Here is a 14,523-nt window from a genome sequence, read left to right as displayed (position 1 = left end):
TATAAGTGGAATAATACAATATTTATCCTTTTGTGACTGGGTTTTATTTCAATGTCCTTAAAATCCAACCATGTTGTGACATGTGTCAGAATTTCCTTTCTTTATAAAGCTGAGTATTTCATTGTTTGTAGATACCACATTTTGTTTACCCATATTTCTGTTGATGGACACTGGTAGCTTTACCTTTTAGATATTGTTAGTAATGCTACTGTGAACATGGGCACACAAATATCTGTCTGACTCCCTTATAGTTCTTTTGAGCACGCACTCAGAAGTGGAGTTATTGGATCAGATCGTAATTTTATCCATTAAGTTTTTATTTATATATTTATCTGAAACACAGAGTGGCAGAGAGAGAGGAAGAGAGATCTTCCATCTTCTGGTTCACTCTCCAAGTGCCCGGAACAGCCAGGGCTGGGCCAGGCCAAAGCTAAGAGCCAAGAACTCTGGGTTTTCCACATGAGTGGAAGGAATCCAAGTACTTGGGTCATCATCTGCCACCTCCCAGGCACATTAGCAGGAAGCTAGATTGGAAGGGGCGGCAGCTTAGTGTCCTAAGCTGAGTCTTAACCTGTTTTGTCATAATGTCCACCCCATGTTTTCTTTTTTAAGGAACTGCTAAACCATATATCCACAGCAATGGTATTATTTCATATTCTCACCAAGAGTGCACAAGAATTCCAATTTCTCCATATCCTCTTTTTTTTTTTTCTTGGTAACAGCAATCCCAATGGGTGTAAAGTGGTATTTTTGTTTCTTTTATAAATCATCTGTAAGGTTTTATCCTCTGAAAATATTTACAAGGGAAAAACTTGTCATCTTCCTCCCCCATAGATGAGTAGTTTTCAAGTTAAATGATGTCACTTTTTCATCCACTTTTTCATCCTTACTGATTTCTAGTCAGATGATATTTTTAACCACAAAGTTTTCCATCTATCTATGTTTGGAGCTTATTGAGGACCTCATGAACAGCTATTAAGTTACAAAATGAACTACAGGTTTCAATAAATGTATTTTATTTTATTTATTTCATGATTTATTTATATTACAATAGCTGTATGTTTTTATTTTGTCTTCTTCAAAATTCCAGAAAATTTATTTTTAAAGGTGATGCTGTATTTCATAGGGATGCAAAAATCTTTGGAAATTTAACACTTCTGAGAGTTTTAAAGTGACAGATATCATATATTAGTAATAATCATTACTCAAATTATCCCACTAAAAAACATTTCAAGGAATGTTCAGAAAGAAAATTACTACTGAAACATATCTAAGTCATTGTATTGCACATATAATATAATCTAGCAAGAATATAATAGTTAAACTAGTCCAGATAATTGATTTCAATTATTAATGTAAAATATCTATACAAATTTGATATTATACAAACTATTTAAGGCAGGGAGAGAGAGACAGGCACTCTGATAAGGGGTGTGGGCATCCCAAGTGATGTCTCAATTACTAAGCCAAATGTATGTCTCTTCATTTGGTCTTAAAGCTATCTTTGAAAAGTTCTTAAAATAATGCTTTCCTAACCCCAGGAATACTTCACATAAAGCTCCTGTATTAGATCTATCACATCTTATTTTATGGATTTGTTAATATATCTGTCCATATATTTGGACTGTGAGCATCTTAATAACAGTAATTATATTTCATTCATATTTGATTCCAGTGCCTAGCCATCAGGTGACTACTACCAGATCAATAAAATGAATGGATGAATGGTTAGGTTAGATGGACATATGAATGGATAGCTGGATGGACGGATGATGGTATCATGGGTGGATAACAGATACTTTTCTGGGGTTCTCCATAGTATCCACACAATATCTTTTACATATTTTGGAATAATTAATACTATTTGATTGAGTAAAAGTTAGGTTCCAAGACATGCTCATTAGACTAAACTACAAAGCCAAAATAAAAACCAGATTGCTGGTATTGCTGCCAGTATTTTTGTATGTCAGAAATATTCCCAATTTAGTCTAAGTTTGGGGCCAAATTAGAGGTAGACCAGACAATTATGGAGGAGCCAGACTGACAGAGTAAGTGTTGGGGCTTCAGCAGGACAAACAGCACATCAGCCAAAAATTCTCTCTCAAATGTAAATTTATAAGTTTCTTAATTAATGATTAAACTATTAGTCTTATCTTGAATGTAATACTAGCATATCCAAAAGTACACTGAATTGAGAAGTAGAAAGCTTCCATCCTTATTAAGGTCAGACAATTATTTGACAGATTGTTTTGAGGAAATCATCAACCCTCTCTTAATCTATTTGTTCATCTGAAAACAGAGGTAATAATACTCCTCCTGAGTGTTTAATTGGGGATAGTAAAAATCAAATAATTCTTTAATTCGTATTTACTTTAAAAAGCTATTCTTATTACTGAAGATTTAAAATATTTTGTTTATAAATAAATCTCTCTCTACATAGAACTCAACCTCTCTTTTCTGTCATTTTGAATGCCCTGACATATGTGTTTTAATTATTTTGTTTTTCATAAATGTGACCTTAGCCCACCGTGAAACTAAAGATGCAACTGAAAATACTTTCACTGATACACAAATTTGGGCATGCATGTGTGTGTGTGTGTGTGTGTGTGTGTGAGTGTGTGTGCATGCAGACTGGTCATTACCTCATTGGGAACTGAATTTCTCTTTTAATTCAACGTTTTTTCCATTGCTATTATATTGATTTAACCAAATTTGGGGTATTATTTAAATAATAATTGTAGTAGAATGAATAGTGGCTCCCAACAATATCAGATCCTAATCTCTGGAATCTGCAAATATTCCCTTCTCTAGAGAAAGGGTCTTTGTGATTAAGTAAAGGATTAGAAGATGGCAAACATGTCCTGCATTACCCAGCAATGTCATAAATACAGTCAGAAAAGTCCTTAGGAATGAAGAACTGAGAGAGACTAGACACACAGAAGAGGGGAAGACAATGTGACCACAGAGGTAGAAATTGAGTGATGCAGCTCCAAGCCAAAGAAGGCCAATAGACACTGAAAGCTGGAAGAAGCAGAGTGCAGTCTCTAGGGCAGACTCCAGAGACAGTGTGACACTGCACGTGTTCATTTCAGTGGAAATGATGGCAGAGTCCTGGCCCTTAGAAACATAAGATAATATACTCCCATTGTTTTAAAGCACCAAATTTCTGATACTTTGTTACAGTGGCATTAGAAGCTGGCACTAATTCTTTGTATGATTGGGGAAGAGGCAATTTCTGTTATAAGAATTAGTTTGCTTATCAATCTCCTTTATCCTAGTAAATACAGTATGCAATCAGCTTTTAGAATGCCTTTTTCCTGAGAAATGTCTGGGACAGCTGTGGTGCTGCTTACGATAGTTAAAAAATACTTAGTGATGTCATAAACCAGAGAGACAGCTTCTCTCGGTATTCCCAAGTAGATGTGACTGATAGATCCCCAGATTGTACCAGACTGTGACTGAAAAACAGAATATAAAGTCTCCCTCTGTTTATGAATCACAGGAAGCCCACTTTCCTGTTGAATTCGCCTCTCAAGTGGTTCCAGGGCATCTTGGAAGAAGTGCGCTATCTGTAGAACCCTGACTTTCTGCAGCTCCAGGAAATCTCCAGTCCATATCAAGAATCTGGCTTCTCCAGGATGCTCCGGTGCTCCTGCAACTAGAACCTGGAGCAAGGCCTCAGGCTCCTCCCTTCAGCCCACATGGCCCAGCAAAGATCAGCGGTCGTGGGGATAAATAGACATGCAGCATAAAGAGTAACTTAGAGGCACCACTGCTAGAAGTGCACCTAAGGATCAGGTGCACCGAGCAAGGGAGCAATAAAAGAAACGTCTGTCAGACACACACACAGGGGGGCCTCATTACCCTGCATCAAAAATCACACCCAGAGATCTTCCTCCCTTGGAGCTGAATCTCAGGAAGAAATGGTCATGGTCCTCCTCCATTCTCAGGCAACTCATTCCCACACTGGGATAGCTGAATGGGAGTAATCATTTCTTTTGGGAAGGCATAGCCCCTTCTTGGTTAGTTTCCCTCTATGGCCTAACACAGGGCACTCAAACGGTTGGTTGCTTCACAGACTGAAGTATCTCCTTGTACAGTAAGACTTGGAGAGCCTTGGTCCAGGCCCGGCCTCCTCCCTGTGATCTTCCTCGCTTTCAGTCTAAGGTGAAGGAGAGATGAGGCCGCTCTTCCTTCCCACTGTGGCTCAGGATCCCCTGGGAAGGATCTGGAAGTAAAACACACAAACAATGTCCAGAAACAACAGGAGTCCACAAGACCAGTCTGATCGCCTAACACCTAACTCTAACTCGGTGAGGGCGAAGTCCCATCAACTGTACACTTAGTTTTATTACTCAGAAGAACATTTAACAATTAAGTTGAAATGTCCTCAGTTCAATGAAGATTTTATATCCTTCCCGAAACAACATGTGAATTTTTTGCTCCATATTTCTAATAAATAACTAGCCTATCCTGGTAATTATTTCCAACAAAAGGAAATACGCTACAGGCAGATTAATTAGCATTTATCTTGTTTTCAAGAATAAATTAAAATCCTATCTTCATCATTCTCCATTACATACTCAGTGACTGGGATTCAATACATATTTATGTTTTATTTCAACAAATACATCGACAAGCCTGCTGTGTGTCAAGTACTAGTCTAGGCACAGAAATGAAGGAAACGGAATCCCTTTTCTCATGGTGTTTGGTGCCTACATTCTGGTGATGGGAAGCAAGAAATAAACAAATAAAACTTGCTATCTACTGATGATACTTGCTAAGAAGGAATTTAAAAAATAGAGTGAACGAACAGAGAGTTATATGGAACGAGTAACCTCAGAAGGATGAAGAGGGAAGGATTTCCTGCTAAGGATGTCTTTGGAGAGTCCGGAATCAAAGGGAGGGGTTTGACAGAGACCCCTGATGGCCACCCAGAGAACTTCATCATCTTTCTGCTTTTGTTGGCATTAAGCCTTCAGAGTTTTTACTAAGCAACGGATGACAGCACCTAACTTCCTTTCCCAGCCTTTCTTGCAGCTCCATGGGCCACAGATTACATTTTAACCAATTGGATGTGCACAGAAGTGATACCTGCAAGCTCTAGGCCATCTGCTTAAACACATCTGCCTTTTTTCCTGCAAACTGGAAGATGGTGACCATTGAGCACCCTTGAGATGGAATACTGAGGAAAGCAAAGCTGATCTATTGTCTCTTCACTCTTACATGATAGAAAAATAAAGTTCCGTTCTTAAAATAAACCACCTGTATTTCGTTATGGTAGCTAATTCCGAGAACAAGCTGCACTGATATCCAGGGAAGCTCTTTGTAAGTAGAGGGAACCGGACCGACAAAGGCTTAGGGTGGGGCCTTTGTGGACTGTTCAACGAAAGGCAAAGCAAGTCAGCACAGCTGCAGGGGACCACTAGCAGATGAGATCAGAAAAACTTCAGAGGACACAGCATGGAAGGAAGGCATGGAATCTCCACTCAGATCTGAGGTTTGACTTTTGTGAGTTTTAAACACACACTGTTTGAGCAAAGGAGTGACACTATGCGACTTCTGTCTTAAAAAGACCATCCTGCCTTTTGCGTTGAGAAAAGAAAAGAAAAACTGGGTGGAGAAGCCAAGAGACTAATTTGGAGGTGCTAGTCCAGGGAAGATGTTGTAGTTACTTCAACTAGGATGGGGATGGTGGAGGTGTATTATTCCAAGCTGCAATTCTAAAGTAAAGATGCTCAATTGTGTTGACGTATATTGTAAATGAGAGAAAGAGAATGGAGGATGAGGAATATAACGGAAAGGGGATTGACATGGATTAGAAAATCCTAAGTGGAGATCTAGAGGCTGGGAGGGAGTAAAACATATTTTCATTGTTCATGACCCCCATATGACCACCTCTTTGCATGACTGCAATTAATTTTATCTCAGCCTCCACCATTCAGACTACAGAATGAGCTCAGCCTTTCATCTCCCCTCTCTCTGACCATCGCCATGTCTTCCTGTCTTGATTCTGACCACTGGTCCTTTGGAGGGAGATATTCAGTGTCAGCAAAAGATAGTGATCGTCAAGTGCACACCTCAAGTATCTTCTCTTTCAAATGCTCTCAGGGAAAGGAAAACGAGAGCACTGGTATGGAATTATCATTCAAGATATGCACGGTAACTGGAGAAGGACAGGAGGGTGGTCAAGGTCAAGAGGGAGGGGAAATTTCAAGTCTGGAACCACAAGGAGAGTAGAAATAAACAATGGGCCGTGGCAGTATTGTAGCCAATGAGATTTATTCAAGGCACAATTATTGCTAATAATTGAAAAAGTGAAAATAGAGCAGTCGGCAAGAAAGACTTGCAGTGCTTGGAGGTGAGGGGGAAGTGACAGTTTGTGCTGGGAAGAGCTAACACTCTTCTCCACTTCACTCTTAAACCATACAATCCTGAGGTGCAAATTTCTAAGATTAAATAATCTTGAGAAAGTAGGCCCAATAAGGTTGTCATAATTCTCAAAGTCCAGTTACAAATTAGATTTGAGACCACTTATTCTTATAGGAAAATATGCAAATGTTACCATAATCTCCATTCAAGACTACACAAGTGACTTGATGTAGAAATCCTTCTTAGCTTCCAGGAGAAAAATTACCCATGGCAGTTTCAAGCCATCTAGCGTCACACAAAGCCAAACTTTAGGGATAGCATTGTTCTTTCTTTATCTAAAAGGATGTTTCCTATATATGCAGTCATTGAAACTTAAACAGGGACAGCCTTGAAGTCAACCTAGAGATTGCAAAGTATCCAGCACTATACTAGGCATTGTAAAGCAAGACAAAGAAGGAATTATGTTTTAAGCCAGAGGAGTGACAGATTTAAAGCAAGATTAAAACAGATGTAAAGCAAGAGGTGCCTTCCCAATCATGATTGCCAGTGATGATTTATATCTTTGTCAAATTTAACATGAAAATCAAGATGACTAGGATTAATATTGTTTTTATTTTTATTTTTATTTATTTATTTTTATTTATTTATTTTTTTGACAGGCAGAGTGGACAGTGAGAGAGAGAGACAGAGAGAAAGGTCTTCCTTTGCCGTTGGTTCACCCTCCAATGGCCGCCGCGGCCGGCGCGCTGCGGCCGGCGCACCGCGCTGATCCGATGGCAGGAGCCAGGAGCCAGGTGCTTTTCCTGGTCTCCCATGGGGTGCAGGGCCCAAGCACTTGGGCCATCCTCCACTGCACTCCCTGGCCACAGCAGAGGGCTGGCCTGGAAGAGGGGCAACCGGGACAGAATCCGGCGCCCCGACCGGGACTAGAACCCGGTGTGCCGGCGCTGCTAGGCAGAGGATTAGCCTAGTGAGCCGCGGCGCCGGCCTAATATTGTTTTTAAAAGTTGCTGTTCAAGGGCCAGCGCTGTGACATAGTGGGTAAAGTCACCACCTGCAGTGCCAGCATCCCATATGGGACCTGTTCGAGTTCTGTCTGCTCCACTTCCAATCCATCTCACTGCTAATGTGCCTGGGAAAGCAGTGAAAGATGACCCAAATCCTTGGGTTCTTGTACCCACATGGGGGACTCCTGGCTCCTGTCTTTGGATTGACCCAGCTCCAGCCATTGGGGCCATTTGGGGAGTGAACCAGCAAAGGGAAGAACTCTCTCTCTCTCTCTTTCTCTCTGTGCCTCTGCCTCTCAAGTAAATAAGTCTTTTTTTAAAAAGTGTCTGTTCAAACAGGTTTCTGAGGGTACATATGAAATATGATAAAAATATGCATATGTATATGTATACATATATATTGAAAGATTTATTTCATTTATTTGAAAGACAGAGTTACAGAGAGAGAGAGACAAAGAGAGAGAAAGGGAGGGATGGAGAAAAGGAGGGAGGGAGAGAGGGAGAAAGAGAGAGAGAGAGAGAGAGAGGGCTTCCATCCACTTGTTTACTCCCCAAGTGGACACAACAGCCAGGGCTGTGCCAGACCCCCAAATGGATATATTTTATAAGTTCAAAATCACAGCAAACTTCAGCCTGTTTCTAAATGGGCATTTTTTTTAAAATAAAACCCAAATTTGTTGTTTCAAAAGAATCACCTGATAATGACTTTATGTTAATGTAATTGTCATTTTCATCATCACCATCACTACCTACACCCACTGTCTTTAAAAATTTATGAACTCTCTGCAATATTTAAGGAACTAGACTGGAAAAAGGGAGAATCAAAGGACTTTATAATATAGGTACTTATTTCAAAGGGCTTGCACAGTCCAGTTAGAAAGAGAAGATGAAATATCAGATAAGCATAAGCACAATGTGTATACAAATCAGCAACAGCTAAACTACGCTTAAGAAATATATAGCCCACATAGTTCAGAGAATCTGGCAAAACTTATTTCTCACTGCTACTACAAGAGTGTCATAGGCTGGCGTGGGGAATGGAGCAGGGAGCTACCTATCGACACTTGCGTCTACAACCAATTAGGCAGAAGAAAAGGAAAACGATGAACCACCCAGCAGTTCCTACAACTTCCTCCTAGATGTTACCCTTGTCATTTCTGCTCATAGGTCGTTATCTAAAGTAAGTTCACGTCCACACCTCACTTTAAAGGAATGGGAAAGTGTCATTGTACCATATGCTGGGAGGATAGCTATAAATATTTGGTGATAACAAAATGACTACATTAAAATGTAGATGTTTAGAGTTAAGTATTATAGACACAGATCTGCATGTGAGTCTGAATTCTGTAGAAGTTAGGAGGAGGGAGTGAGGAATGTGATCTGTGAGTTCATTCCTTCCTTCCTTCCTTCTCTCTCTTATTCAATATGTATCAGTAGAGCACCTCCTAGTGTTAGAAACTCTTCTAAGTAATGCTGAGAGAGCCCGAAACAAAACGCTGACAGAAACCCCTGCCCTCCTGAGTATTACCTCCTAGGGGAGAAATACATGTGCTAGGTCTTGAAAGATGAGTAGAATTTAGACAATTATAGAAGGAAGCGCACTCTAGACATAAGAAATAGAGTTTGCTTCACATGAAACCAGAAAATAATCCAGAATAAAAGAATGGCAAAATCACTTTGTGAATATAATTTCCTTGACTTCTTTGCAAATAAGGGCCATTTTTAAAAAGATTTATTTAGGCGCCGTGGCTCACTTGGTTAATTCTCCGCCTGAGGCGCTGGCATCCCATATGGGCGCCGGGTTCTAGTCCCGGTTGCTCCTCTTCCAGTCCAGCTTTCTGCTGTGGCCCGGGAATGCAGTGGAGGATGGCCCAAGTGCTTGGGCCCCTGCACCCACATAGGAGACCAGGAGGAAGCACCTGGCTCCGGGCTTCAGATGGGCGTAGCTCCAACCATGGCGGCCATTTGGGGGGTGAACCAATGAAAGGAAGACCTTTCTCTCTCTCTCTCTCTCTGTCTCTCTCTCTCTCGTCGAACTCTGTCAAATAAATTAAAAAAAAAAAAGATTTATTTATTTATTTGAGAGGCAGAGTTACAGACATAGAGAGAGGTCTTTCATCTGTTGGTTCACTCCCCAAATGGCCACAATGGCTAGAGCTAGGTCGATCCGAAACCAGGAGCCAGGAGATTTCTTTGGGTTTCCCACATGGGTGCAGGGGCCCAAGCACTTGGGCCATCTTCCACTGCTTTCCCAGGACATCAGCACTGAGCTGGACGAGAAGAGGAGCAGCCGGGACATGAAATGGTACCTGTATGGATACAATCACTGCAGGCAGGCACTTCACCTACTATACCATAGCACCAGCCCCATGGGCCATTTTTAAAAGCTGCAATTACAAAAAATAAATTGGGAGGGGGGGATCAGATATTTGGTATAGTGGCTGATATGCCACATAGGACACCCACATTCCAGATCAGAGTGCCTGGGTTTGAGTGTTAGTTTCACTCCCAGTTTCAGCTTCCTGCTATTCATGCCCCAGGAGGCAGCAGGTGATGGCTTAGGTAATTGAGTCCTTGCCATTCACATGGGAAACCTGGATTGAGTTCATGGCTCCTGCTTCAGCATCCATTTGGGGAGTGAACCAGCAGATGAAAGATTCTCTCTCTTTCTTTCTCTCTGTCTCCTTCTCTCTGACTCTTTCAAATGAGTAAATAAATATTTAAAAAATAACAAATGAAGTTAACAGGAGGAAGAAGAGTAAGAGATAGAGGCAGAGGACAAATAAAGAAAGACTGAGCCCAGATGTAGCCGCGTGTGTTGGTTGTGCCTTTGTGTCATTAAGATCAAGGTATCCAAGGTCCAGAATCCCACCCTTGATTTGACTTCCACTGCAGGCCCCAAGTAAGCACCACAGACACAGGACACACTCTTGACAAAGCCACTTTACTGGCAGCAGGGACCACTGCTGAGTGTTCTATGAAGATGAACTGAGCAGGATAGTGTTTTGTGCTCGTAGCCTTACCCTAAGTGAAGGGAAGCACCTACCCTAAGTGAAGGGAAGCAGAGCAAGGATCCGGTTTTGCACACTCCACCAGCCCCAAGGTGAGTAGTTGATTCAAGAGCATCAACAACAACCTTAAGGAAGAATGAAAGGCTAAGAAGATATTCCACAAAGACCCTTGAGGAGGGTGCAAGACTGAATAACGCTCATCATTTTCACCTTCTAAATGAGCTCTCCAAGTTGTTTGTCCTGGAACCTTCTCTTCCTGGTGGGAAAAGGCTGCAGATGGAAAAGAGCATGACCTCTGGTGGCTGGAGTGTGACACTATTTGATTTGGGGGTTCAGGGCTTGGGGAATGGGACCACCACGTACCCACCTGACTGTATTTATGGAGCCTAAAATGAAGCACTCATTAGTACTTACTGATAGGAAGCACTGAAACTCGAGAAAGAAATGGGAGTGAGATCTGGGGCCTTAACTGCTGTTTTACGGCATCCAGAGCAGCACTGCCTGAAAGAAATGGAATGTGAACCACACGTGAGTTTTTAAGTTTTGTAATAGCAACATTAAAAAAAGCAAAAAGAAAAATCAAAATAAATTTTACTAACATATTTTATTATACCACAATCTGTCCATAATTTTATCCATTCAATGTGTAATCCTTATTAAAAATGATGTAATATATCATGTAACCCAGCCATCTGGGAATTTACCCAAGGGAAATGAAATCAGCATATGAAAGAGTTATCTGTGCCCCATGAAAATCCTGAGAGATTTACAATTACAGTACCTCTCTACTCGGATGGGCCACATCGCGCGTGCTCAGTCGTCATGTGGATAGTGGATATCCTATCGGACAGTGAAGATCAAGAATTTTTCTTGATTCTACATAGAATCATGGAAGAGTTTTAAGCATTGCAGTGACAAGATCAGATGTGTGCTGCAGGCATATCACTACAGTGGTTGTGATGAAGGTAGAATTAAGGGAGCAAGGCTTGGAAGCAGGAGGATAAGGTAGGACAAAAGTACAGGTGAGGGCTGCTCAGGACCTAACTGAGTTGGGAGGACAATGGTATGCTTGAAATTGCTTATTAGGACCCACTCAGAAAAATGGAAGAGAAAAAAAAAAACAGGGAAAAATCAATATGGTCAATTGATTACTTAGTGATGAACTTGATGAAAAGCCAAGGAGGGGGCAATACGCAATCTGGAGCTTGGCAAAAGCAGCAGCATTGCTACCTCCAGGCTGGAAGGGCAAGGGGGAGAGGCGGAGTTAGCCAGAAGTTCATCTGACTGTTATGGACGAGAACTGTGGGTGGGCTGCCTGGCATGAGCAGGGAAGAGCTGTCATGGGGGACATGCTGTCGGAGGCAGAGCAGGAGAAAGAAATGTCCTGGCTTCTCCCCTGCTCCCACTCGTCAGTCTGCCAGCAGGGTTTCCCATTGCCCATTCTATCTGGACATTGCTGATAATGGAAATATGACTTCTCTGCAATGCAGAGGGGAAAGGAGAAAAGGCAAGGGGTAGATCTGAGGGCAAACAGGCAGGAGAAGGAGACACATTTTGAAAACGTTTAAGAGGCAAGTTGGATAAGTTGAAGACATACAGTGAGAGAGAAAAAAGAGTCAAAGGTGATCATCAGGGTTCCCAGAGTTGGCATTTCCAGGCCAGCTTGATGTTCCCACCCCTTCCTCCTTGACGAGTCCTCCCCACAGAAGACTTGAAATCCCTGTGAAACCAAGAATCTGAAGCAGACCCAAGCTTCTGGATGGCTGCATACAAGCAGGGGCTCACGTTTAGAAACCCTGCAGGCTTAGTGACCAGGAGGATGACCAGTCAGGAGGAAGAGCAGATCTGTTATACAACTGAGGATTATGTTAGAAATGTTAACACCAAGGAAGAATGATCAGCAGATATTTGGATATTTAAACTGAAATTCAGAGGAGAGGCCATAGTAGAAGATCAAATTTGGGAGTCCTTAGCATAATGGAGTAGCTAAAGTGTGAAGTTGATATGTGTGTGTGTGTGTGTGTGTGTGTGTGTGTGTGTGAGAGAGAGAGAGAGAGAGAGAGAGAGAGAGAGAGAGAGAGAACCCCTAGGGATGGCAGGGATGGCAGAACACAGTGATGAGAAAAAAAGAGGAGTATGAAGGAGGCCAAGGAGGACGATCAGAGAGGAGAACTAGGAGAGTGCAAGTCGCTGAAGCCCACAAGTGGATTCTTCAGTGAATTCTGGAACAGAAGTCATCAGCTCGTCCATTCAACAAATACATATAGAGCACTTATTCTATATAAGGCAGTGTTCCACATACTGCGGGTACAGCAATGAACAAACAAAAATCTGTCCAGATTTGATTTACACCCTGGATCACTCCAGCAAAGAAGTCCAGATGGAGAACGAATGGGGAGCATTGGATTGGAAATGGAATGTCTCTGGTGAACAATGAGAGGAGTCCCAAGTGTGATAAGCTCAGCAGACAGATTGTCACAAGTTGAGCTGGGAGGTGAAGGGGTAGAAATGGTGGGAGTAAACTATTCTTTTGAGATGCGTAAAAAGGAAGTAGCTATGGTACACTTGATAGAGAAAACACAAGTTCGAATAGAGTATTTTGGGGCTGGTGTTGTGGCATGGCGGGTAAAGCTGCCACCTGCAGTGCCAGCATCCCATATGGGCGCCGGTTCAGGTCCCAGCTGCTCCACTTCCAATCCAGCTCTCTGCTATGACCTGGGAAAGCAGCGGAAGATGGCCCAAGTTCTTGGGCCCCTGCACCTGTGTGGGAGACCGGAAGAAGCTCCTGGCTCCTGGCTTCGGATCAGCTCAGCTCCGATCCCTGCGGCCAACAGGAGAGTAAACCAGTGGATGGAAGGCCTCTCTCTCTCTGCCTCTCCTTCTTTCTCTGTGTAACTCTGACTTTCAAATAAATAAATAAAATCTTAAAAAAAAACAAATATAATATTTCTTTTTCCTTGGCCAAGGGTGTCTTATACGTACTGTTGAATGTTAAGTGTGGGCCAGATGTGAGAGAGGGAGCCAAGAAGGATGAGAAAGTTGAAGATTTGCAGAGAGGATACTTAAAGTTGTGTTCTGATACAGGTAGGAGTCAGGGACCCAGAATCTTGTACATTAAGGACAGCTTGATGGGGCGCACTTGGGAGCAAACTGTTCCTTACCATTCTTTTTTCTAGTGACTACTAAAATAGCATCCAGGTTCAAAACAACTTTAAGGGTAGAACATGTGTTTCCCTGAAGATTGATGGTCTTTCAGATGGCTCTGTTTGTTGAGCAGAGGGAGGGTGGGAGAGAAGTTTTCTTTCTCCTGTTCCTTCACCATCTCCTGCACTCCCCTGTTGTTCTTGCCTCCATGATATCTCAGCAGCTAAAACATAACCCAGAATTGCCTCCCCAACCCACTCAGGGTCCAGCTTGCCACAACTTTCCACTTAACTGGGCCCTTACCTAGGAACCTGAGATGCAAAGTTTCTAAGACAGCAGAAGTGCTTGGGATTCCAGGAGGCCCAGTGTGCAGCAGGGGGTGAACGGGGCGGCAGACCGCGCAACATCCGGCCACCGGGAGTGCAGAAGGGAACTCATGCTTATGTGTTTCCCAAGCAGGGCTGCTGATGGACAGACACAGGACAGACCCTAGACATTCTGCCCTGAAACGCAGCTCTCCGACAGTGTGGGCACATTCAGAGGGAACAGAAAGAAGCCTGCAGGCTAATCTTCCCTCTGTCCTCTCTACTTCACACATGGAGACAAGAATGATTTTCAAGAGCTGAGGTAAGGTGAGTTATCTCCTGGGACTACTCTGGAGGCCCGTCCCAAGCCAGGCTCAGCAGGGAGGTCCTTGGCCTTCTAGATCATTCACTAGATCCTCTGAGCCTCCGTTCATAGGGTAAAAAGGCCGTTGTGAGGGTACCTCCCTTCCTGACTTTCCTGGAACCAGCGCATGCTCCACACAATCTCAGAGGCACACACACTCACCGAGCTCTCCAGGACACACTTACGCAACGCCTTCCTTCCTGATCTATTCATCAAAACAAACCCCTTCTTCCCATGATGTCAGCTTCTTCCCACTCAACTGTGGTCTCAGGCCAAGTCCTAAATCTATGTGGTCTACAGGGATATACAGAAATAACAAC

At 42.6% G+C, this 14,523-nt stretch overlaps 1 protein-coding gene across 4 annotated transcripts in view; it reads right to left on the bottom strand.

Annotated features, from left to right (window-relative positions):
- MCM9 (minichromosome maintenance 9 homologous recombination repair factor) overlaps window positions 1-14,523 on the bottom strand; it is a 404,677-nt gene that overhangs the window by 206,809 nt on the left and 183,345 nt on the right. For 3 of the 4 annotated variants that reach the window (XR_011388551.1, XR_011388552.1, XM_051855378.2), the window contains exon 13: window positions 10,805-10,891. Coding sequence is in view for 2 of the 4 variants with exons in the window: in XM_051855378.2 (XP_051711338.1) it covers window positions 10,805-10,891 (87 nt within the window). In the remaining 2 variants the exon portion in view is untranslated. Of the gene's footprint in view, window positions 1-1,063; window positions 4,229-10,804; window positions 10,892-14,523 lie in introns of those variants that run through there. The other variant, XM_051855376.2, reaches the window with a different exon arrangement.

This window comes from Oryctolagus cuniculus, chromosome 5 (genome assembly GCF_964237555.1).
Source record: "Oryctolagus cuniculus chromosome 5, mOryCun1.1, whole genome shotgun sequence".
In the NCBI taxonomy this organism is placed as follows: Eukaryota; Metazoa; Chordata; class Mammalia; order Lagomorpha; family Leporidae; genus Oryctolagus; species Oryctolagus cuniculus.
Note: the sequence above shows the minus strand (reverse complement) of the source record. Positions and strands in the feature narration are given on the sequence as shown.